This window comes from Tiliqua scincoides, chromosome 1 (genome assembly GCF_035046505.1).
Source record: "Tiliqua scincoides isolate rTilSci1 chromosome 1, rTilSci1.hap2, whole genome shotgun sequence".
NCBI classification, from domain to species: Eukaryota; Metazoa; Chordata; class Lepidosauria; order Squamata; family Scincidae; genus Tiliqua; species Tiliqua scincoides.
This window is the reverse complement of record NC_089821.1, coordinates 237,007,544-237,032,028: the sequence shown is the minus strand read 5'-3', so window position 1 is coordinate 237,032,028 and position 24,485 is coordinate 237,007,544. Positions and strand designations below refer to the sequence as shown.

Genomic DNA, 24,485 nt, shown 5'->3' with positions numbered 1-24,485 from the left:
CCATCCTCATGTTCAGCCCTGCCCTGGTCTTTGTCTTGGCAGACATTTTCAGGTTAGTAGGTTTCATGTGTAATGCCACACTGCTTTTTAATTAATTAATTATATACTAGGAACACATTTGCTGAGCAGTTAGTTGTCATTAATTGGTACTAATAGTTTCTTTATGTGACACAGCAATGTTGATAAGTTGGTTTATGGTTGTGATTGCAGGTTCACTTATGCAGCTCTCACTTGCTCCTTCGTCGGGCTGCAGTAGCATGTCTACGACAGCTTGCTCAGAGAGAAGCAGCAGAAGTATGCGAATATGCCACGAGTTTAGCAAAAAATGCTGGAGATAAAGAAAATAATGGCATGAGTAAGTTTTGCTTGCTTGTGTTTTCTTTGAAAACCAGAAAATAGTCAGCAATGCCTGCATTTTAGGTGCATTTCCCCTTAATTTCAGCTATGCATAGAAGTTTAATCTTGTCAGACTTCATGGAAACAATTATGTGGACTTTCTCTTCTTCCACATTGTGAAGATTTGTTTTTTGACAGTTGGTTTGATTGGACTGTGGGAAGGCTCACTCTTGAGCATGTGGTTTGCATATATGAGGGCGAGGTTTGATTCTGAACACTTTCAGTGGACTCTGCATTGTGGAGCAGGACTGTTTGAAACTTTTGACAGTAAAGCAAAATACTCATAATCTGGCATTTCAGAATCTAAGTTGTGCTGTGACATAAATAACACTGCATTCTATGACTAAATTTATGGATGAAGGTAATATACTATAATTTCTACTTTAATGTCAGCAGTCCATGCTTCTTTTTTACGTTTCTCTTACCACCAGCATCTTATTATGCCATTGCTACACACTGATGAGCAAAAATATTCAAAGTACTACACAGCATAAATTGACACACAAGCATTGTCCAATATCACACAATGCCACTGACAATCAGATCTGGTCCTGACCCATTTTGCTTGGTGCAACTGATTCCACTGCTGTCTCGTGACTAATTTTTTTGCAGAAGTTCATCACTTCTGTGATCATTTTGTAGCTGGACTCTTGGGATTGCAACAGTATTAGATGCTGGATTATTGAAATTTCACTTTACAGTGGAAAAAACTACAGGTTTCTTGCCTCTGATTAAGCAGGAAACAGTTTTTGCATTTTAAGTATATGATGATACAATTTTCACTGGATGACTTGACCCTACTATCAGCTTGCCTGTGGACTAACAAGATTACAGTATTCCAGATCTGCCAAAATACAGAATATGCCTTTTGTTTAAATAACTAGAGGGAATGTTCACCAGGTTTGGATAAACAGAAATGTTGCAAGATAGACTGATATTTGTATGGATTACTTAAACTAAATTCAGATAGTTTCCATGAAACTTGTGACTCTGACCTGTAGCCCACTTCTGGTGAATATAAACCTTTTGCAGGATAATTTATTCACATTCATTCCTAGTTACCCTTTTCTTTTCCCCTTTTGTTATCCCAGTCAGTTGAAATTTAGATTTTTTAAAAAAAAAAAGAAATAACAGACTTAAAATAAATAAGACTGGTCCCCTCCTGAGGAATTTACAGACACCCATGTATGCTAATTTAGAATAAGAGGAGATTGACAGTTGAGGTTCAGTTAAATTGAAACTCTAGGACAGAGTATCCTTCATATATTTCTGTTACTTTTGTGCATTTGTGTTTAATTTGATTAGAACCTTGTTTCATACAGTTGTTCTGATTGCTCTGACACTCAGCTGTCCAGTGGCATTCTTAGATTTAATTCAGAGAAGGTTCTTTTCAATCTAAAGCTATTTGAAGCCAAATGTTACTAAGGTTGTTGAAGCATTATTATTTCCTGTGGATAGTTATATTTGACATTTTCAGGTTGCTCTCAATATATATCAGCATGTTAAATGCTACCTTTATTGTTGTATTTTAATGTTTTAGGTTTTTTAAAACAAGGTGGATTAATGCTATTATGTTACACTTACTTGGATGGCGTGCGGCCAATATTTATTAGAAAGATCTCAGATATTGCCTTTTGAAGATGTGATTACCTATTACTAATGCAAACTATCCTTACCATTGCAGATATTAATCCTTTTGCTCCAGGACTTGGCTCCCGGAGGGATATTCATGGCCGGCATCAGGGAATTGATATCACAGAGACTGGACTCGAGGGAGTCCTTTTTGGAATGTTAGATCGGGAGACGGATAGGAAGTTGTGCTCTGATATTCATGATACCTTGGGACATATGCTTTCATCTCTGGCAGTGGAAAAACTTTCTCACTGGCTTATTTTGTGTAAGGATGTCCTTGCAGCAACGAGTGGTAAGTTCCTGAAAAAGGTCATGCTGATTTGCAAAGCAAATATTATCTACCAGTAGCTTGTTGACAGATCTTGTTTGGCTCTTGGAAGAAGTTCTCAGTGTTTAGCTTACATGCTGCTCTTTCTTGAAGTCCAGGATAGATGATATCCTATTTTATAATAGATTAGTATACACTAAAGCAGGGGTGCCCAAACCCCGGCCCTGGGGCCACTTGCGGCCCTCAAGGTCTCTCAATGTGGCCCTCAGGGAGCCCCCAGTCTCCAATGAGCCTCTGGCCCTCCGGAGATTTGTTGGAGCCCGCACTGGCCCGACGCAACTGCTCTCAGTGTGAGGGCAACTGTTTGACCTCTCACAGTTCTCGCGTGAGCTGTGGGATGAGGGCTCCTTCCTCTGCTTGCTGTTTCACATCTGTAATGCAGTAGCAACAGCAAAGGAAAGGCCAGCCTTGCTTTGTGCAAGGCCTTTTATAGGCCTTGAGCTATTGCAAGACCTTCATTCATTCATATAAGATCATCTTTAATATATTCATTTGTGTAAACTTATGTAAATTTATTCAAATTTTAAATGTAAATTAATTATTTCCCCCCCCGGCCCCTGACACAGTGTCAGAGAGATGATGTGGCCCTCCTGCCAAAAACTTTGAACACCCCTGCACTAAAGTAACTATTTTGCTGCTAAATCTCAGAGAACAAATTCAAGCCCGCTCTCTCCCCCCCCCCCAAATATGTTTGGAAGATGTTTGGGCTTCAATTGAAGCTTTAGGAAAATAAACATAGATGCAGATTAATTCATCTGAGACCCAATCCACATGGAATTATTCATTCTTGAAAACTAATTTTCCTGAGCTAGGTAGGTCAACTTATAAAGTTATTTTTGTGCAGATTTGTATCCACCAGGCAACAATTTCAGTATCGTTTTCAATCATTGCGTTTATTTGGAAAGTTGCTGCCATAAGGTTTTATAGCCTAATTTAGAAGGTGCTTGCCATGTTGCTAAAACTGTCTTCTGCAGTTTATTTATGAGGTACTAATATGAGAATGAACCTTCTGATTCACTGATCTGTTGATTCCAAATTTCTTCTGGGAACATTTTAATAGAAGTTTCTCCTTGGAGTGTGAATCAAGCCATTGACTTCTCCTGAATTTTGTCGCCTTGCGTAAAGTAGTGCTGTGAAATTGTTCTAGATTCCTGCCAAAGGTTTTCTGTTCTCTTCTTACAAATTTTGGCAGGACAGTACATTTATATTATGGGATAATATTTTTCATTGTGAGATTATATATTGTACATTCATTTTTTAAAGTCCCTGCTTTACATGAAAAGTGCCAAGCACCATCTTCAATGTTTTTGAGGGGAAGGAGTGTGTATGAATTCCTCACATCACAGAAATCGGCAGCTGTTCACTGTTGTTTATCAAGATGTTTCAGCTTTCAGGCAGATTGTTAAAATGGGGTGATTGAGCAAGTCAAGTCACAATCCTTTTCTTGCATTCGATCTTTTTTGTGGGTTTGCCTCAATGCAAAAATAAATTTATGGCATGGCAATATTATAACTTCTTTCAAGTTAAAAAAAATGTTAAATTCTGAACTGCTTTTACTACTGCTTTCATTTTTAAATGGGACATAGATGCAGAGGCCTTAAGTAGCAGTATCTGGTAATTGACCTTTACAAAGGGTTATTCCCATTGTTCATATGTTATGAAACATAGATGTGTGCCATATTGCTTAATTAAGAAAATTTAATTTTACTAATGTTGTCCTAGTAACATTAATTACATTTTTCTGAGTAATTCATGGGAAAACTTCTCAAATCTTTTGTCAAATTAGAGCACCTTTACATACAACATTCTTCCTTGTAAAGCTTTTTGTTCATTGAGATCCTTATTAGTGTTTGTTTGCTTTTAGGTGCCATGTAAACATGACCTTTCTTCTTCCAAGGTTTTAATTTTTTTATGCTGCTGTGGTTGTTTTTATTCCTGGGTTTGCTACAGTTATTGTTTGTTGGTGGTCTCCTTTTACTACAGATTTACTTGGTTTTTATTGTTTATATTTTAAATTGGTTTAAGTCTGGTTGCTAGCCACCATGGGTTATGTTTTCTATAAAGAAAGGTTATAAATGTTTGAATAATGAAATAGATCCCTTTATTATAATGTAGACATGAGCACTGCAGCTCCTCTGGGAGGTGAAAAGGATGATGAATCGGAGAAGAAAGATGAAATGGATGATGATACAATGTTTACTACATTGGGTGAAGAAGATAAAACTAAGCCTTCTGTGGCCCCTCGTTGGGCTACACGAGTATTTGCAGCAGATTGCCTGTGTCGAATCATCATGCTCTGTGAAAATGCAAACAGAGCCCATTTTGATATAGCTCTGGCCCGTTCTGCCAAACTCAGAAACCCTACAAGTAAGGAATGTTTTGTTTGTTTTGCTCTTATTTGATCTCTATGAATAATTTTAATGAGCATTCATTGGAAAGATGTCCTTTTTGCCTTTTCTCAAGAATAGGACGCACAATACTCTTATCTCAGGGTACTTACACTCTAATCTCAAGTGAGATGCTAAGGGTACTTATATTCTCAACTTAATACTCTCATCTCAGTGTACTTGTGCAAGCCTCTTTCCCTCCCCCTAGGACAACTCACCAAGCCCCTGAAAAGCCACTCCTGAGGATCACAGGATCTTTGGCAATAGTGTGGGATGCAGTGCAGGGGGGTCCTGTGGGAGGGGGAAATCCTCCAAAACTATGAAGGCAACTTTCATGTTCAGACCAGAAGCTGCCTCCATGTGCTTTGGGAGGTTTTTCACCCCCACACCTCATCATGCCTTGTTTCTGAAGATTCCCCCAAACCTCAGGAATGGCTTCTTAAGGGGCTTGGGCAGCTGTCCTAGGAAGGGTGGTATTTGCTTGCTCTATGGCACTATCTCCTTTTAGGATACAACTCATTGTAATTAGTCCCTTTAAAGACAGCATATAAGGTGGGACAATCTGTTAATGCTTTATGCTGATGTAGTTTCTCAAAACTTAATGAATCATCTGTAAGAATCCTATGAAAATGAATTAAGCTCAGGTTCTTAAACATGTTAAATAGCAAAACTTTTGTCTTAATAGAAATTCTGTTAACATTTTAATTGTTGTAATCATTCTCTCCTCCTTGCACTCTTTCAGTCGATGTGTTTATAATCTGAATCAAGCTTTTGTTTCCCAAGTACTGTGGTTGAATTGCTCCTTTTAATCCAAAATAGCCAATGGCTGAACTGTAGAAATGGCCACATGCTCTGTTGTGAGAAACAAGCAATCTTGTTTATGAATTACAATATTAGGTTTTCTGTGGCTCTAAGCAGAACTCTGTTCTTATTAACATTTTTTATGTTATGGCAAATAGCTCAGAATGCATAATAACTGTCAGTTTTTAAATCTGCACTTTTGTTAATTTTGTTTATTTGTTTATGTTGCTGAGACTATATCAACTGTGCATGCTATAATGAAACTTCTCTGAGGGGAAGGTGTGTATTGGTAAGGTAGGTATGCAATTGCTGTTAACTTCTGAAGTAACTAGTGCCTGTTTTTTGCATATGTTTTCAGATGATCTTCTGGTGCTTCACCTTTCTGATCTTATCCGCATGGCATTTATGGCTGCAACTGATCATAGCAACCAGTTGCGAATGGCAGGTCTCCAAGCACTTGAAGACATAATTAAGAAATTTGCAGCAGTTCCTGAACCAGAGTTCCCAGGCCATGTCATTCTTGAGCAGTATCAGGCTAATGTAAGATTATCTTTACATGTTGATGAAAATCAGCTATGAAGAGATGTGCCTAAGTTCCATGTTGTCTTGCTTGTGTTGGATTTTTTAATGCCTATGTAGTGAGCCTATTTGGCAAAATAACCCTGTTTGCATACATAGAACTCTCATGGATCTTTAGGTTAGATTCATCTATGTAGGGATTTACAGGCACATCATTTGCTTCTTCCTAGTACCTTAGATCTGGTGTTTTTCCTCCACAATTGCAACTTGATAAAATGCTTAAATACAGTTGCCTCCCTGTGCTTCTCATGCGGCCCCATTACTAAACCATCTCTTCCTCCTCTAATCTCCACTGCTTATATGAGGAGCCTGAAAGTTTCTGGAGGTTGAAGAAGCAGTGGCTGTTTCAGCTAAGATGTTGTGATTCTGCCACTGGCTTTCATTTCCATGAATAATAACACTTGAACAGTTAGTATTTCTAGTAATTGCAATATCAAAATGAAACCAATTTAACAAAGGAGGAACTCTCCATAGATATGTTAGTTTCTAATGTTAGGTGTTCTTTATCAGCTTAAAAAATAGGAGGAATAACTTGAACATTTACACATGCCATAAATACTAGTTACAACAATTAATGTCTGACTTCTCATTTCAAAGTGTTTGAATTCTCATTTTAGAAGCTTGTTAAGAGGAAGTATAGAAATTATTACATTTCCCTTTCTTTTATAGGTTGGAGCTGCTCTGAGGCCAGCTTTCTCACAGGATACTCCTTCAGACATAACAGCAAAAGCTTGCCAGGTACAAAGAAAACATTGTGGTTAAAGAAAATTGGAGAGGGAAAGTTTCTAGTTTAGAAATGAGCAAACTTTGGAAACTTAATGTTTGTTATACAGTATAACATGATTGTATTATCGGGGTTACTCTAAAAATGAACAGGGTTGGATCAACAATTTTTCTCTTGATAAGATCATGAAGAAGGTTCATAGTGTGGCAGATTATTGTTTAGCATTTGAAGTGGCCAAACTGTTGTGCACACCTGTAACACTCACTTAATCCTAGTATTTTTGACTAATCAGATGTGCTTTTGATATTTGTACCTACTGTCCTGTCTTGTCCAGTGAGAATTTTGTGATGAAATCTGCGCAGCCTATGTAGAAGAAAGCAACCTTGAAGTATATAGCAGTATTTCTCAACCAGTGGTCTGGGTACCATGAATGGTGTCTGGTGGTACTCACGGTACCCCTGCCACCTGGCACTGAGACCAGGAATAAGACACAGCAGTGGTAGGAGGCTTGGCTCGGCAGGCAGAGCACCAAATCATGCTTTTCCACTCTCAGAAAAGCACTCCTGTCTACCCTGAGCCTCTTGCTGGTGTTTGTCACATTGCGTCTGGCCTCCCAACCCAGAAGTACCTGCCGATGATGTCATTACCAGTTACTTCCAGTGGTACTTCAAATAGGTGAACCATGTAAAGTGGTACGGTAGAGGACAAATGTTGAGAAACACTGGCATATAGGGATTATACAGTTGATTGTCTTGCTAGGAGAGTGAGGAACCCAGTCTTAAAGCAGCCAAGTGGAGTTTTCAGGAGTTTATGCTGAGACATAGGGACCTGTTCAAGTTGAACCTGTGTGCTTGTGGCTGAGTGAGGATCTTGCACTTGGTTCCAGACAGGCATAGAGGGAACTTCATAAAAGGTAAATACGTTATTATTGATGTTTCTTTTTAGGTATGTAGCACCTGGATTGGAAGTGGTGTGGTAAGTGACCTGAATGATCTTCGCCGTGTTCACAACCTCCTGGTCTCTTCTCTGGACAAAGTACAAACAGGAAAAGGGTCTTCCAGCCAGCTTTACAGGGAGAGTGCCACTACTATGGAAAAATTGGCAGTACTCAAAGCTTGGGCTGAGGTAAATTTTTCAGGAGAATAATAATATAACTAATTGCTGATGTGTTGTTTATTTCTGTTATATATCATCTCTGTAAATGCTGCTTTCCCTCTTCAAAATATCTAATGCAGCAATACTACCCTGAATGCACCTGATCTCGGAAGCTAAGCAGTGTCAGGCCTGGTTAGTACTTGGATGGGAGACTGCATGGGAATATTGGGTGCTGTAGGCTATTAAAATATTTTTTTTGAAAAGATTTTTTAAAATTGAGCTTAATTGTCAATGTGTGCTGCTAAATGTCAATCATAATTTCTTTGTAATATAGTTAAACATGGCAAACAATGTATTTTAAAATAAAGCCATTCATTAAAAGCATTATCTAGAATTAAAGATTTTTCCAAAAATAGAATAATTGAAAGACAGCTTGATCCAGTAAATACAGTATTGAATTTAGACCTGAGAAAGTCTAGCTCAGATGTATACCTACTTGCTAATCTTAGATAAGTTACTTATTATAGCCTCCCTTCCCTACAAGCAAAATAATGTCATCAACAAAATAGTGACTAATTTATCAGATTGTAGGGAAGGTGAATGAGAAGAGATTTGTTAAATCAACATGCCTTGTGAAATTTGTTTGTGGTGGGGGGGGATGAAAGAATATGAAAGAATAAAGAATAACATTGTATCACATGCTTCACAGTGGGGTGGGGGCCATTTCAGTAGCTAAGGAAATAAATAATACTCTATCCAGTCCCTGTTGCTTTGAGTAGAAAGAAAGAGTGCATTCTTCTCTTATTTCTGTGCATTTGCTCAGAAGCAAGTCCCATTGAACTTAATGGGACTGCTTTCTAAATAAACATGCATAGGATTGCATATGCATGATTTTTGGTGGGTCGCCAAAGGGTGATGGAAAAATCAGATAACTAATTGCCTCAAGCCCTGAGGCTATTCAAAAATCAGATACTGTAGCTGCTAGTTACCCTGCAAAGAGCTCAGCTCCTGCACCTTGCAAGCATATGTAAATATAGGGAGATAAATATTTGAGGGTCTTTTTCTGGTTATTATTACAATTACTAGTTTATTTTTAGATCTCCTTTTTTAAAAAGTCTGGTAAACTTAGGTGGGTCCCAATAGAGTGTCATTCTAAAATGTGGGTCCTGGTGCTAAAAAGTTTGGGAACCACTGCTAAAATTGCCAAGGTACACCATCAGTTTTTTTGACAGTTGATCAGGTGCACTGCACTGCCAGCCTGGTTCTCTCTTACCCTAATAACCCTACTAATATATGACTTTCCCCCAAACTCCCATGGCACACCTAAGAACATAAGAACAGCCGCACTGGATCAGGCCATAGGCCCATCTAGTCCAGCTTCCTGTATCTCACAGCAGCCCACCAAATGCCCCAGGGAGCACACCAGATAACAAGAGACCTCATTCTGGTGCCCTCCCTTGCATATGGCATTCTGACATAGCCCATTTCTAAAATCAGGAGGTTGCACATACACATCATGGCTTGTAACCCGTAATGGAGTTTTCCTCCAGAAACTTGTCCGATCCTCTTTTAAAGGGGTCCGGGCCAGATGCCATCACCACATCCTGTGGCAAGGAGTTCCACAGACCAACCACATGCTGAGTAAAGAAATATTTTTCTTTTGTCTGTTCTAATTCTCCCAACACTCAATTTTAGCGCATGTCCCCTGGTTCTGATGTTATGTGAGAGTGTAAAGAGCATCCCTCTATCCACTCTGTCCATCCCCTGCATAATTTTGTATGTCTCAATCATGTCCCCTCTGAGGCGCCTCTTTTCTAGGCTGAAGAGGCCCAAACGCCGTAGCCTTTCCTCATAAGGAAGGTGCCCCAGCCCAGAAATCAACTTAGTTGCCCTCTTTTGCACCTTTTCCATTTCCACTATGTCTTTTTTGAGATGCGGCGACCAGAACTGGACACAATACTCCAGGTGTGGCCTTACCATCGATTTGTACAATGGCATTATAATATTAGCCGTTTTGTTCTCAATACCCTTCCTAATGATCCCAAGCATAGAATTGGCCTTCTTCACTGCCGCCGCGTATTGAGTCAACACATTCATTGACCTGTCCACCACCACCCCAAGATCTCTCTCCTGATCTGTCACAGACAGCTCAGAACCCATCAGCCTATATGTGGTTTTGATTTTTTGCCCCAATATGCATGACTTTACACTTACTGACATTGAAGCGCATCTGCCATTTTTCTGCCCATTCTGCCAGTCTGGAGAGTTCCTTCTGGAGCTCCTCGCAGTCACTTCTGGTCTTCACCACTCGGAAAAGTTTGGTGTCGTCTGCAAACTTGGCCACCTCACTGCTCACCCCTGTCTCCAGGTCATTTATGAAGAGGTTGAAAAGCACCAGTCCCAGGACAGATCCTTGGGGCACACCACTTTTCACCTCTCTCCATTGTGAAAATTTCCCATTGACACCCACTCTCTGTTTCCTGGTCTTCAACCAGTTCTCAATCCATGAGAGGACCTGTCCTCTAACTCCCTGACTGTGGAGTTTTTTCAGTAGCCTTTTGTGAGGGACCATGTCGAACGCCTTCTGAAAGTCCAGATATATAATGTCTATGGGTTTTCCCACATCCACATGCCTGTTGACCTTTTCAAAGAATTCTATCAGGTTCGTGAGGCATGACTTACCCTTACAGAAGCCATGCTGATTCTCCCTCAGCAAGGCCTGTTCGTCTATGTGTTTTGAGATCCTATCTTTGATGAGGCATTCCACCATCTTACCTGGTATAGATGTTAGGCTGACCGGCCTATAGTTTCCCGGGTCCTCCCTCTTTCCCTTTTTAAAGATCAGCGTGACATTTGCTATCCTCCAATCTTCTGGCACTGTGGCCGTTTTGAGGGACAAGTTGCATATCTTAGTCAAGAGATCAGCAACTTCATTTTTCAATTCCTTAATAACTCTTGGGTGGATGCTGTCAGGGCCCAGTGACTTATTGATCTTTAATTTATCAGTGAGGTCTGAAACATGTTCTCTTTTAACCTCTATAATAATAATAATAATAATAATAATAATAATAATAATAATAATAAAACTTTATTTTTATCCCGCCCTTCTCCCTAACGGGACCCAGGGCGGCTAACAACATATTAAAAAAAACAATAGATTTTAAAAACATTAATACAAGCAGATAAAAACATTTAAAAACACACTACAGGGCCATAAAAACAGCAGTCAGATTAAAAGAATAAAAGAACAGATCACCGAGGAATCAAGCCTGTAAAACTAAAAGATGTATAAAAAAGTTAAGAAGGCCAGAAATCAGAAGGCTTCTTTAAACAACAGTGTTTTCAGGCCTCGCCGAAAACTCTCAAGAGAGGGAGCCATTCTCAAGTCAAGGGGAAGGGAGTTCCATAATGTTGGTGCCACTACCGAGAAGGCCCTATTTCTTGCAGCCGCCCCCCGGACCTCCTTGGGTGGCGGCACTTGCAAAAAGGCCTTCTCTGATGACCTGAGATGGCGAGCTGGATTGTACGGGAGTAGGCGGTCTCTAAGATATCCTGGCCCAGAGCAGTATAGGGCTTTAAAGGTCAAAACCAGCACCTTGAATTGGGCCCGGAAACGAATGGGCAGCCAATGTAGCCCCCTGACTTAATTCCTCGGTCAGGAGGGACAGTTCGGGCAGCGGTATCTGCCCGAGGTCTTCTGCCATGAAGACAGATGTAAAGAACTCATTTAATTTCTCTGCCATCTCTAAGTTTGCTTTTATCTCCCCTTTCCCTCCCTCACCATCCAGAGGGCCAACCGCTTCTCTGGCGGGTTTCCTACTTCTAACATATTTGAAGAAGCTTTTATTATTCCTCTTAATGTTGGTGGCCATGTGTTCCTCATAGTCTCGCTTGGCCTCCCATATCACCTTCTTACATTTCTTTTGCCACAGTTTATGTTCCTTTTTATTCTCCTCATTAGGGCAAGACTTCCATTTACGGAAGGAAGCTTCCTTGCCCTTTACAGCCTCTCTAACTTGGCTCGTTAGCCATGCGGGCACCCTCCTAGATTTAGTAGAGCCCTCTTGCTTTGTGGTGTACACCTCTGCTGGGCCTCTATTACTGTTGTTTTAAGCAGCCTCCATGCACTCTGGAGAGATTGGACTCTTTTTACCTTCCCTTTCAACCTCCTTCTAACCAACCTCCTCATTTGAGGGAAGTCCGCCCGTCAGAAGTCAACAAACCATGTGCGGGACACCAATGTGCCGCAGCACAGTGGTTGAAAATCACTGCTCTAGACTGAGCTTTTAATACATGTTCTTTATAATGAATAATTAACTATAATACATTGAATTTGGGAATGTATTTAAAACTTCTCTCTACTTATATAAGGAATTGCAACAGTTCAGTTAAATGTGGTAACTTCCATAGTAGTGCATTTTCTCTGCTTATGGCCAATGTTACAAAATGTTAGCCCTTGATTATTGCTCTGGATATACAAGCAAACTTAGCTAGTCAGTGTCAATTAAATATTTTCCATAATTGTATTTTGGCATTATTGGTATAATCTAAAGGAATTCAGATTATTGCCCAAGTTTTCTTTTAATCTTTTTCTGGTTAATCATTGTTGAGTGTGTGCTCTGTGACCTCAGAGTATGCGGAAGTTCAGAGAAAGCTCTGCTTTATATTAGTCACAGAATTCAGCACTTGAAAATCTAAACTTGAATTTTTTTTAAAAAAGTGACTGAGAGTGGACTAAGAATTCACCTTGGCACAGGATTGAGTTCACAAAGTAATGCTTTGCATGGCTCTTTGTCTAAAGGTGTATGTTGTAGCTATGAAGATTAAAAAGGAAGCAGAGACTAAACCAAAGAAATTGGTAAAAAATGGAGATGACGACGACGAAGATTACAGTACAGTGGATGAACTGCCACCAGACAGTTTAATAACGCTTGTGCAACCGGAGTTGCCCACTCTTAGCCGCCTCTGGTTAGCTGCACTTAAAGACTATGCTCTTCTGACATTACCAGCTGAATTTTCAAGTCAGCTACCTCCTGATGGTAAGCAATGAAATTTTATTCAGAGTTATTTTTAAATATGGGGAACACCCATTTAACCTTACAAGATGGAGTTTTATATAAGGATCAGCTTCTTTCCACCATCTGCCTCTGTATAATAACGATGCCCTTTTGAACATTTGAAAAGACAAATGGATAGCTGGCATAAACTTAGAGTTCCTTTGCCTCAGTAAAATGCAAACTAAAGTGGTGTAGAGAGCAGTATCCCTCACCCTACAGAGACAGGCACTTGTTTCACATATGGTGTTTCATGTGCGAAATTTGACAAATTCATGTGCGACAAATTTGTTACTTGCTTTTGCAGGCTAGGTAGTGACCTTGCATATTATTCATGTGTCCCTTTGCAAGTCATCAGGCATGTAGCAAAGTGTTGCATATGTATGTGTAGATTACTGTTAGTCGAATAGTGAGAGTTCTACATCTTGATGATGAAACACCATGTGAAGAATTGAGTCAACGTAATTTTGATATCTGGTCCTAGTTTTCACAGATATAGTAAAAGAAATCCTAAGACTTATGTGATACAGTGGGCCCTACTTACCCATGGGGGTTTAGTTCCAGACCTCCATCCCATGGATTGGAAATTCCAGGAATGCTGGGGTCCACTCCTAAAGTTCACACAATTACTTACCTAGAACTTCTGGAAGCCTCTCCTGGGTTGTGATAGGCTAGCGACTCACTCTGTTGGCCTCCACAGGTCTCAGAATGGCCCGCAGAGGCCTCTGGAAAATACTTCTAATCAAACCAGAAGTTGTCTCTGAAAACCAGAAGTAGCTTCTGGAGGTTTTCAGAGGCCCATGGGGGCCAATAGAGTGGGCCACTGGCTCAGCACGACCCAGGAGATTCCGGGTAAGTAATTGCAGGGAGCCTCAAGAGGTACACATGTAAACCTTCTTTGTCCATGAATGGTTGAGTCTGTGGAAACAGAACCTGCAGGTGTGGAGGGTCCACTGTATTTGCAAAACATATTTTAACGAATCTACTCTCACCTTTCCCTCCTAATCGCCCCCATTCTGAAACTGTACTGTTTTGGCTTTACAGGTGGAGCATTTTACACTCCAGAGACAATTGATACAGCTAGACTTCATTACCGGAATTCGTGGGCTCCAATTTTACATGCTGTGGCACTGTGGCTAAACAGTACAGGTTTTACTGCCTCTGAAACAGAAGATGCATCAGCTGTAATACCTAATCCACAGAAACGTGCCACATCCATTATGTTAAATCCAGCACCTGGAACATCACACATCTCCAAATCTTTGCAAGAGATAAACAAAGATCGAATGCATTTGATTTTGGGTAATATCTTGCACGTTTTAGAATTCTGCAGTGATGCTGCTCCTTAATATTATCAGCTAGGAATCTTGTTAGTTTTAATAGATTATAGCAGCCATTTTCAACCACTGTGCTGTGGCATACTGGTGTGCCGTAGATGGTCTGCAGGTGTGCCATGAGAGTGTGGGGGAGGATCATTTGTTGGGAGGGTCACTGGGGGATACAAGTCCCTGCTGTCAATCGTCAAAAAACTGATGGTACCGTATTTATCGGCGTATAACACGCACTTTTTCCCCCTGAAAATAGGGGGCAAATGATGTATGCGTGTTATACGCCGATGTCCAGGGAACGGAATCCTCTTTAAGGGATCCCGTTCCCAATAGTGCCTAGCGGCGGCGCAGCGTCGTGACGTGATGTCAGCGCTGCGCCCGCCGCATATTATTAAAATGAAGATGCGTGTTATACGCCTGTGCGTGTTATACGCCGATAAATACGGTATATCTTGACAATTTTAGCGCCTTGTCAATGTGCTGTGAGATGAAAAAGGTTGAAAATCGCTGGATTATAGTCATTCCAGCTTTCAAAGAGGTTTGGGTTCTTGTGTTTTGGTGCTTGAGAATTCTGACAGGTTCAGATCTGACTACTATAATTTTACTATGCAGTCATGTGCATGCAGAAACCATTAAAATTAGTGTGTCATATGTGCTCAAAATGTGCATGAATATACAGGGTGTTGGATCCAGAGAAATGCAAGCTGCGTTCTGCTTGCATAATAGCATTTCTTTGTCCTCTTGTTCCTTCTGCAGTCTTCTTGACATCCATTCTTGAAAATTGGGGCACTCTCTGGAATAGACTGGAATTTCAATGAATGTAATGGGGAAATTGAGGCCAACTTGTGTGAGCAGAAATGCTTTTCTAATCACACTAGTAACCTTTTGATCCAACCCAAACCCTTTATCCCCTTTATTAATAACACATTTTTTATTTTGTCTAAAAATCTAAACTACTTTGTTTTTCAGGTGTTAGTATACAGTTTCTCTGTTCCCCTCGTCCAGAAGAGCCTATTGAACATGTAACATCCTGTTTACAAGCACTTCATACTTTGTTAGATTCCCCTTGTGCTAGAACTCATATTGCAGAGGATCAGGTATGATAATTGAAGGCTCTAACCTAAACTACTTGTAGACCACTCAGCGTGTGGTCGGTCTGTGGAACTCCTTGCCACAGGATGTGGTGCTAGCCTAGACGCCTTTAAAAGGGGATTGGACAAATTTCTGGAGGAAAAATCCATTATGGGGTACAAGCCATGATGTGTATGCGCAACCTCCTGATTTTAGGAATGGGTTAAGTCAGAATGCCAGATGTAGGGGAGGGCACCAGGATGAGGTCTCTTGTTATCTGGTGTGCTCCCTGGGGCATTTGGTGGACCGCTGTGAGATACAGGAAGCTGGACTAGATGGGCCTATGGCCTGATCCAGTGGGGCTGTTCTTATGTTCTTATCCATCTGTGTGCAGGAAAGTAAGCAAAGCATTGTAATAGTAATTCAAAAGATTGATTCTTCATGGGATAGAAAAGTTTGTGAAATACTGGAAATATTATATATATTCTATCTTGGTTTTTCTCCATTTAAAAATTTATTATGAAATAAACACTGATAAAATGTCAGCCCTCTAACTTAGCACATGCCGACTCAAATAGACAAAATAGAGTAGAAAGTGGTTCTAACACATTTAGCACCGGAACCTACTTTTTAGAATGAGAATCTGTCAGGACCCACTGTAAGTTTTGTCATGACTGGAAGTGACATATCAAGCAGGAAAATTTTTAACAATTCTAGGCTGCAATCCTACCCACACTTACCTAGGACTAAGCCCTATTTACTATCATTGTTAAAATAATATATACAGTAGCTTGTTAAAAATACAGGTCTGTACTTTTCCCCAAATGCTGTCACATACCATGGTAACATCAAGTCTAATATATTAAAAATAAAACACTTGAAATGAATGAGGACCCACCTGAAATTGGCTTGCGACCCACCTAGTGGGTCCCACCATACAGTTTGAGAAACACTGGAATAGACTAGTGATTTCCAAAATCCTACAGGGGAGTTGGGAACTTCGTAAGTCTTTGTGGGGATGAGGGATAGCACTGGTGCTGCAATGATCACAGCACCACCATGACAAAGGGGCTTCTTTACATACCTGGGAGGTAGTACTGGCCTTTGGTTGGAAATGAGGAGCTCGCAGCACCCTCTGTGGGCCTTCCCACTGCTCCAAACAGCTGTCATCCCTGATCATAACCCACTTACGGTTTTGTTAGTGGGTCACAATCAGAGATAAGAGCTGTCTGGAGCAGCAGGGAGGCCCGCATAGGGGGCTGTGAGCTTCCTACACCCTGCCAAAGGTCAGCGCTACCCCCCAGGTATGAAAAGAAGTCTCTTGGTCATGGTGGCACCGCAATCACTGCAACACCATTGCTGCCATCATTGCAGGGCCACTCCCCAAGGGGGAATGCCCTGCTTCTGGAGTAGACTAGAAAATCAGTAAATAATTGGACATAACTCTCACTAGGTTAAGTTTGGAATTTAGCATATAAGGATTTGAACTTTGTGGAAATTAGAAGTACTGTACTTGGATAGATGATACATTGGAAATTGCATGCTTACAATGGGGATTACTTCCTCCACATTATGGTTTCATTGCAATAGTGTCAATATTGTAATCAAATGATTTTGAAAGTTTTCTTTGCATGAGACCGGCTGTGCTAGTGCTCATCTTAAAACAATGGTGAGCTTACCTTTAAGATGAGCTAGGTGCTCATCTTAAAACAGAAAAGGGGGTGGCGGCTTGAAAATGTCAACTTGAAAAGAAATATCAATTACTTATGATATATATCCACTTATCTACTTTGGTTGTGCTTTTACTAGCTTTAATATAGTCCTCCCCCTTGAATACATTTTATATTTTGAGGTTTCAGTATTTGTTCATTTTCCACTTGGATGTGTATCTATTTATGTTTCATTGCCACATTCAATCTACTCTTTTAAAATCACGTGTCACAAATAATTATCTGGCAGCTCTGAATAGCTTTGTATTTTTCAAAGCCTTTCATATGCAAATTAATTTAGATATTAGAAAAGAGAGGATGGCAAATCACAAAATCTTTTTATTGTCTAGTCATTCATGGCTTATTGCTTGCAGTTTTTAAAAAAATTATTTGTTGGTAACAGCTACTTGGTGTTGAACTTCTAAGTGTGCTGCATCGACTCCTGTTGACCTGTGATCCCCCTTCAGTGCAACTGCTCGTTACTGGAGTTGTGCAGCAGATTGTAAGAGCTGCTCAAGATCATTTGCAAGAAAAAAGAAATACTCTGAGTAAGATACACACATTATGATGAAAAATAACACATCTTCTGGAGAAATTATGAAATAGATTGAAGCTTTTATTGTGAAACTATATGAAAATGTCTCCTCATATTTTGTACTCTGGTCATGGAAGGTGCCTCTGTCCAATTTTCAGAAGTTCCCCCTGAGCCCCATCCTGTTCCTTTCTGGAGGGTCCTCCAACTCTCAGGCGAGGGCTTCCGTGGAGAGGAGAAGGTGGAGAAAATGCGTCTGGCAAGCTTCCTTATACTCAGTTCTTTGATACAAACCATAGCATTTAACAATAGTTGCCGATCATTTAAAATATTAACAAAACATTTAGAACAATGGAACACATTCAGATGAGAAGGAAAAATATTTTGATCACCAGAGCGTGATTTGGTGCAGATTGTTCTCCTGAGCAAGCTATTGTGTAATAAATTTTACTCCAGAACAAACTGTCCCATAAGTTGACTTCATGCCAAGAAAGAGATATGAGCTCAGTTATTATACGTTGAACATGAGCCAGATAACCTAAAAGACTGAGCTAACTTTACCAGTAGAACATTTTATTGTGTCTACCATAGGTGATTTACATTTTCTATACTTATTTTTTCTCTCTCAGCTTATTTTTCTCAGTTGACAGGAAGAACAAACAAACAAACCCCCAGAGCTAATCTAAGCTGAATAATTTAATATGCATTGATGCATAGGATGACAGAGGACCAAAATCTACCCAATTTATTTTTTACAGTTATAAGGGAACATATCAATATTTTATATTAATACTGCATCACCTGTTTGGGTAATACTATAAGCCAGTTGGTAAGATTCCAACCTGTGGCCTGCAAGGCCATTTTTTGGCAACCCTCAGGAGCCTGGCTCCTCCAGCCATTGTCCTGCGCTGCTGCCAACCTTTCTGGTCTCTTTCTACGGCACCACACCACCCACCTTCGGGTGGTGCAACCCAAGTGGAGTGCTTGGGATGGCTGCTCGGCCCATGCTGGGTCTGCTGGCGTGAGTCTCTGACGGTGTCTCTAGCAGAGCAGATGGCAACAACGGCTCCTGGAAACAACCAGGGCCAAGCAGGCCATGAGCAAGCCAGCTGTGCTCCTCTGGTATGCGTAAGGCAGTGAAACCTGGGAGATTCCCCTCTGTGGCTAGCAGGACAACATGATAATGGAGGCCTTCAGAGGTGGGATCTGCAAGGAGCTAACTGCCCACTGAAGAGGGAGGAGGGTGGACCAGAGCAATGAGGGAGAACCCTATTTGAACTATTTATGTCACACATTGTTAACGAAAGTGCATACGTCTGTCTATGTATTAAATTTATTTAATAATTAAGTATATTAAAACAATTGTATATTTAATTATATACATTTAAATATATTTATTATGTATATTAAATATTAAATATATTGCAAACTATGATGTGGAAATATAATTCAGTGTGTGGCCCACAGGTTCTGTGTTCTTTTGCAGGCCACTTGGTATGAAGTTGGACTGCTCTGCCATAAACATTCAATCACATTTGATCCTGTCCTCACCATATTTTTTGAACAATAAACAAGCTACACATTTATTATGTGTCTACATTTTATCCTAACTTTAAAATGAAATATTGGCTTGTGTTCAGAGGTGTCTTGCAGAAAGCCCTTCCTCAATTTCTGCTGATTCTCCCCTTTCTGCAGTCTCTTACAGTCCATCTTAGAGTGTTCCAAAAGGTCTCCTGACCTCCCCCAAGTTGATTTGCAGAGGGGAGGAGGTAGCAGGAATTCTCTAATGTGGAAAATATGTTCGCTCATGGTAACTTTAGATATTACCTATTGTTATATCGATAGTTTCATTTTTATTATGCAGTATTTTGTCGCCTTTTAATGCTACTAAGATGTTATGATCGTATTCTTAAAATATATGCTATCTCTTATTAGTGTACATTTTATTGCAGATGAAGAAGATGTAAAAGAAAAGGATAGCAGCATTATATTGGGTGAAGGCGGAGAAAGTGGGGGTCTTGTGCCTGGAAAATCTCTTGTATTTGCTGCCATGGAGCTGCTAATGTTTATCCTAGTACGACATATGCCGCATCTGAGCACGAAAATGTCAGACTCTCCGAGTCATATCTCCAGCAGAACCCAGCTCCCAGAAGAAAGTGCTCGCCTTGTGGCTGCCACTGTTGCCATTCTATCTGATCTGCCCACACTCTGTTCTCCAGCTGGTAGTGTACTTAATCTTTCTTAAGATGTATTATAGATCAGTGTGTTTTGCAGAAAATAAATCCTGGACAGTGAATTGAAGGCAATGACAAATTGAAACCAGGAAAAAAAAATATGTGGAAAGTGTTTGGGGAAGTGGGGAGAATTTAGGAAGGTGGCACTGGCATTGCCAGGACAGGCCCGAAGGAAAGGAAGATAGAAAGGAAGTGAGCTTGCATAGAAATCCATATGCCTTGAAAACAAGCATGAAAAAGTGTTTTAAACCTTGCATCGTTGCTGCTCCATAGCTCTCACAGGAGTCCGGGATGTTATGAAGTAGTTGTAAAGATGTCAATAGGTTTCATTGATCAGATGGTACTGATTTCTTGAAGAGCCCTGTTGTTGTTATTTCCATCCACCTGAAGTCCCCGTGTCTGGACTTTATCTTGTCCTGTCCTTGTCAGTGGTGTAGAAACTGAGTACTCAGTAATGTGTGCCGGGTCCTTTTCCTCCTGATAGAAGTTTTTGCTTTCACTGTCTCTTTCCTCCCCCTCTTTTCAGAAAATCTTTTCAGGTAGACCATTCCTGTTTAATCAGCTTTGTTCTTTGCATCTGACATTTCTTTTGATAGCTCAGAGAATGCTTTGGACCTTGAGCATTCTTGAATTGCTCATAAGCTCATTGTTAAACTGGGATCAGAGCAAAGCAATTTACCAAAGGCGGCCAAAGATCCACTCTGAAGGCAGACTATGGAGATAGGTTTTGATCCAGTGCTTGTTTTTCTGCACATCTACGGAGAGTGCAGTTCAAAGCTTCAGTTCATAAATGAAACAAATGTGTGCAACTTAACATTACAACTTGGTAAAACTGCAGTTAGGATATAGTTATTTGTACAGTAGCACATTTATGATACTTTTTATCAATAAAGGAAGTCAATACAGTGCTAGGGTCTACTTCTAGAGTTTTTGAGGGGCTCTTATATTTCATGGTGGTGGTCGGAGCCTGGAATGAAGTTTTGAAGCACCACATGTAATATATTTTGAAAACAGAAGGAAAATTCCTAAATATATTTCAGTAACTTCAATAGGCATACTTTGCATGCAGAGGACATCTTATTCTCTTCATGTGCTGGGCAGTGCTGCTTGTAGCAAGTGCATTTCCTAGCGGAAAAGAACAGGTCCGTAGTCCCTTGCCTGTGTGGAACAGTGTGTTCAGTCAAACTGGATTGTGCCCATTGTGTACCATTCCATTTTAATAGTTAACTGCAAGGAAAGTATCTTATGTTTCAGGATGCATGACCATACTGCCCACTGTTCTGTTTCTGATAACACAAGTGTTGAAAGAAACTGCAATTAAAACATTGGGAAATCAAGTCCCACCACCAGTTACCGCAGCACTTCAAGGATTGAAAAACATTGTTACTCTTCCAATGGCCACAAATGAAGAAATTCACAAACAGTGGACAAATCTTATTCGTAGCACGCTGGCCTCCATCTTGGAATATTCTCAGCCAGGTAACTTGCATAGAGTTATTGCAGCTACTTAAAAATTAAGCAAAATGAATGATTCTCTTATGGGAAACAAATTTCATGTACTTAAAATAAGTGTAATAAAATGAAAAATGTGTGTTGGCATCCATAAAATTAATGAGTTAGGAATTAAAGACATATAATGGTGCTGCTTTGTTAGACCTCAGGATCTCCCTAATGCCTTAAAGACTTCATAGAAAATCATTTCCGTGCCATGCTATAGTTTTCTAACCCTAAACAATTTTCCTGGAAAAGTTGTGCAATAAAGATTATATAAGGAGAGCAAAAAAATTGTGTGTATACGAGTGTGTTCAGTGTCCTTTTCCTACTTGAAAATAGCTTAGATACATTTGCCTTTGAAACAAATTCCAAAAGCTTTTCAGTATAAGCTCCTGGCTTGTTTTCATTGGATTTTTTTTCCAGATAATTCAAAGCCTGTTTTGGATGAAGTAAGCATGCTTACAGCTATTGCACTCTTCCTTTGGTCTGCAAGCACAGAAATAATTGGAGTGCAATCGTTGCAGAATGGCTGCATGAACAGATTCAAAACTGCGCTGAACTCATCTGACCCTTGGGTGAGTACTCTATATATGATAAATGCACTGTCCTAGCCAGTGGACAGTGAGGCAGGGGGATGACAATGATACAGCTCAAACTTAGCCAGCCAAGTCCTGCACATGCCCGATCTTGTCTGATCTCAGAAGCTAAGCAGGGTCAGGCCTGGTTAGTACTTGGATGGGAGACTGCCTGGGAATACCGGGTGCTGTAGGCTTATACCATAGTCTTTTGAGGCTGAAGGTTGCCAACAAATGTAGCAGTGCAAGATGCTACTTGGGAAGCACCCAGGGTTTAGAACCTTGGTGCCTGAGGGAGAGTGCTAAAAGCAGAAGCACTCTGAGGGTTTGAAAGTTAGAACTCAAGCAGCAAGAAGTCAGAGCAATGAACGAGACACAGCAGACATTCAGAGGGTTGATGCAGGGAGAGCTGAGCCGGAAGTAGGATGGTATGAGATCGAGAGAGAAGTCTGTTCTCCCGGCTAGCTTCCTAGCAAAGAATAAAATGACAGACATGTATAGAAGCGAGATGCAGAAGGAAGGTCGCTGGGATTCAGCCTTCTCTGGCTTTTATTCCCTCTCAAACAATACACAACAAGCTGGGGTTTTCCATTTTCTTATCTTGTGTACAATACTAAGCTATGAGAAGTCTGCAGCTTCTACTTAACGAGAACAAGGCAGAGGCTTCTAGATGTGTCTAGATGCCAACGCAGGTGTAACTGCACTTGTTGCCATGTCTCTAAAAGCTTAATGTTCTGTGCATTTTCCTACAAACCAACCCTGTCAAGAAGGTCAAAAGGAAGAGAAGAAGCAAGGGTCCATCTCGTCAGGCTGTCACCACCTCCTCTTCCTCCTCCATTTCCCCTTAGAAACTGTTTTTCAGCCTACCTTGGGAGCAGCTCACCTATGCTAGTCTCACACATGCTGCCAGACAATTTGTCTGTCTTTCAGTTCCCAGTTTCTACCTCCCCGGGCTCTCCAAAGCACACAGCCAGTTCATGGCAGAAGCCCCAGCAACAGGTTCAAAATCATGTTTACCAGTGCCACATCCCAGCACCTGTCCCTTTCTCTTCCCTTTGGCCTTCTTGACAGGACCTGGCTGGCTGTGTTCCCACCCTTCTCCAAGCTGTTTCATATCACCACATCCCATAATATTTAGCATACTAACAACTGGCATCACATCACCTGCCAATAAAATGCCTCTTTTCCTGTATTTTCCATTCTCTTGCCTCCTCTCCTCAAAGCAACCTAGACTTCCTTCTTTTTTATGAGATTCCTTGAGACTTCAGAGCATTCTTAGAGGTCTCTAGTCCTTGGCCATCTGGAGCTCTGCAGCTGCACTAAGTGTCACGCAGGCCAGATCTGACCCACAGACCTTATGTTTGACACCCCTGATCTAAGTAGTATGTATTTAGTGCTAATTTTTTGTTTTCAAAGTATAAAATCCCAACATTGTATTATCTTAACAGCCATTACCCAAGAAATAAATAAGGGCAAATAGACAGTGACCTTAATTCTTACTACTCATGTTCAGCTTTAGGAAAATGCTGAGCATGAGTTTTTATGCCTTTAGGCTGTATTTCCTTGTCTGAATTTCTCATTCCATTTTAGAACTGAATTATTCCAGGCTATTCATCATTGCTACCTGTCAGTATGCTGCAATGGCCTTTAATTAATATTAATGGCCTTTAATTAATATTAAACTGAAATAGTCTAAAGTATTGCCAAACTCTTCTAACCATGAATTCTGATACCTCGACAGAAGATGTAATTCAGTGACTAAACCATACCCAACTTATGTATTTGGAGTAGCAATTCATTAGCCCTAGGTAGTCCCAGGTTTTGGGGTGTGGATGTAGATGATATATTTTTACTAAGCTGAAAGGCCTAGACTGGAGACTGGAATTACTTTATTTAGTAGGGTTTTTTGTCTAGTGGTGTGAAAGGCTCTGGGTAAACAAATCTGAAATCTCTATAAGATTTCAAATAAGAATTTGAAATAAGTAAATAAGAAAATTGTTTGCCTCCCATACTGTTTGAACTTGGTACTGAGTAAGTAGCTCCTTAAAGTTCGAATTGCCTTTGTACTCTTTCATGTATCAGTATTGCATCAGTGTTGTTTACCTATACATATGATACTGTCATTGCAAATCCTGAACTAACAAAACATTATATATTATTAGGTTCAAGCCAAGTGTTATCAGCTCCTGCTTTCTGTATTCCAACACACCAACCGTGCCCTCTCAACTCCATATATTCATTCCCTGGCACCTGTAATGGTTGAAAAACTGAAAGGTGTAGAAAAAAACCGCCCTAACAACAAAACAGAGCTTTTAGCAGTCCAGGAAGGAATTAAAGTTCTTGAAACACTGGTCACTCTTGGTGAAGAGCAAAATAGTAAGTACAGTGTTGCTTTTCTAGATTCCCAAACTACCTGGAATTACAGTAATAGGCTAAAAAGTGACTTCAAAAATTAACCCACCAAGTTGAATGCAATTTACTACAATTGTCCAACTGTGAAATAATATCTTGGAGCATTGATTCCACTTAGACCTGACTAAAATATG

At 40.3% G+C, this 24,485-nt stretch overlaps 1 protein-coding gene across 2 annotated transcripts in view; it reads left to right on the top strand.

Annotated features, from left to right (window-relative positions):
• Positions 1-24,485, top strand: part of HEATR5B (HEAT repeat containing 5B) — a 61,090-nt gene that overhangs the window by 34,559 nt on the left and 2,046 nt on the right. For both annotated transcript variants that reach the window (XM_066618087.1, XM_066618095.1), the window contains exons 22-35: positions 211-355; positions 2,081-2,320; positions 4,472-4,723; positions 5,903-6,084; positions 6,793-6,861; positions 7,793-7,972; positions 12,744-12,981; positions 14,041-14,298; positions 15,294-15,421; positions 17,508-17,652; positions 19,589-19,858; positions 21,125-21,349; positions 21,788-21,939; positions 24,102-24,315. In XM_066618087.1, coding sequence (XP_066474184.1) covers positions 211-355; positions 2,081-2,320; positions 4,472-4,723; positions 5,903-6,084; positions 6,793-6,861; positions 7,793-7,972; positions 12,744-12,981; positions 14,041-14,298; positions 15,294-15,421; positions 17,508-17,652; positions 19,589-19,858; positions 21,125-21,349; positions 21,788-21,939; positions 24,102-24,315 — 2,698 coding nt within the window. The remainder of the gene's footprint in view (positions 1-210; positions 356-2,080; positions 2,321-4,471; positions 4,724-5,902; positions 6,085-6,792; positions 6,862-7,792; positions 7,973-12,743; positions 12,982-14,040; positions 14,299-15,293; positions 15,422-17,507; positions 17,653-19,588; positions 19,859-21,124; positions 21,350-21,787; positions 21,940-24,101; positions 24,316-24,485) is intronic.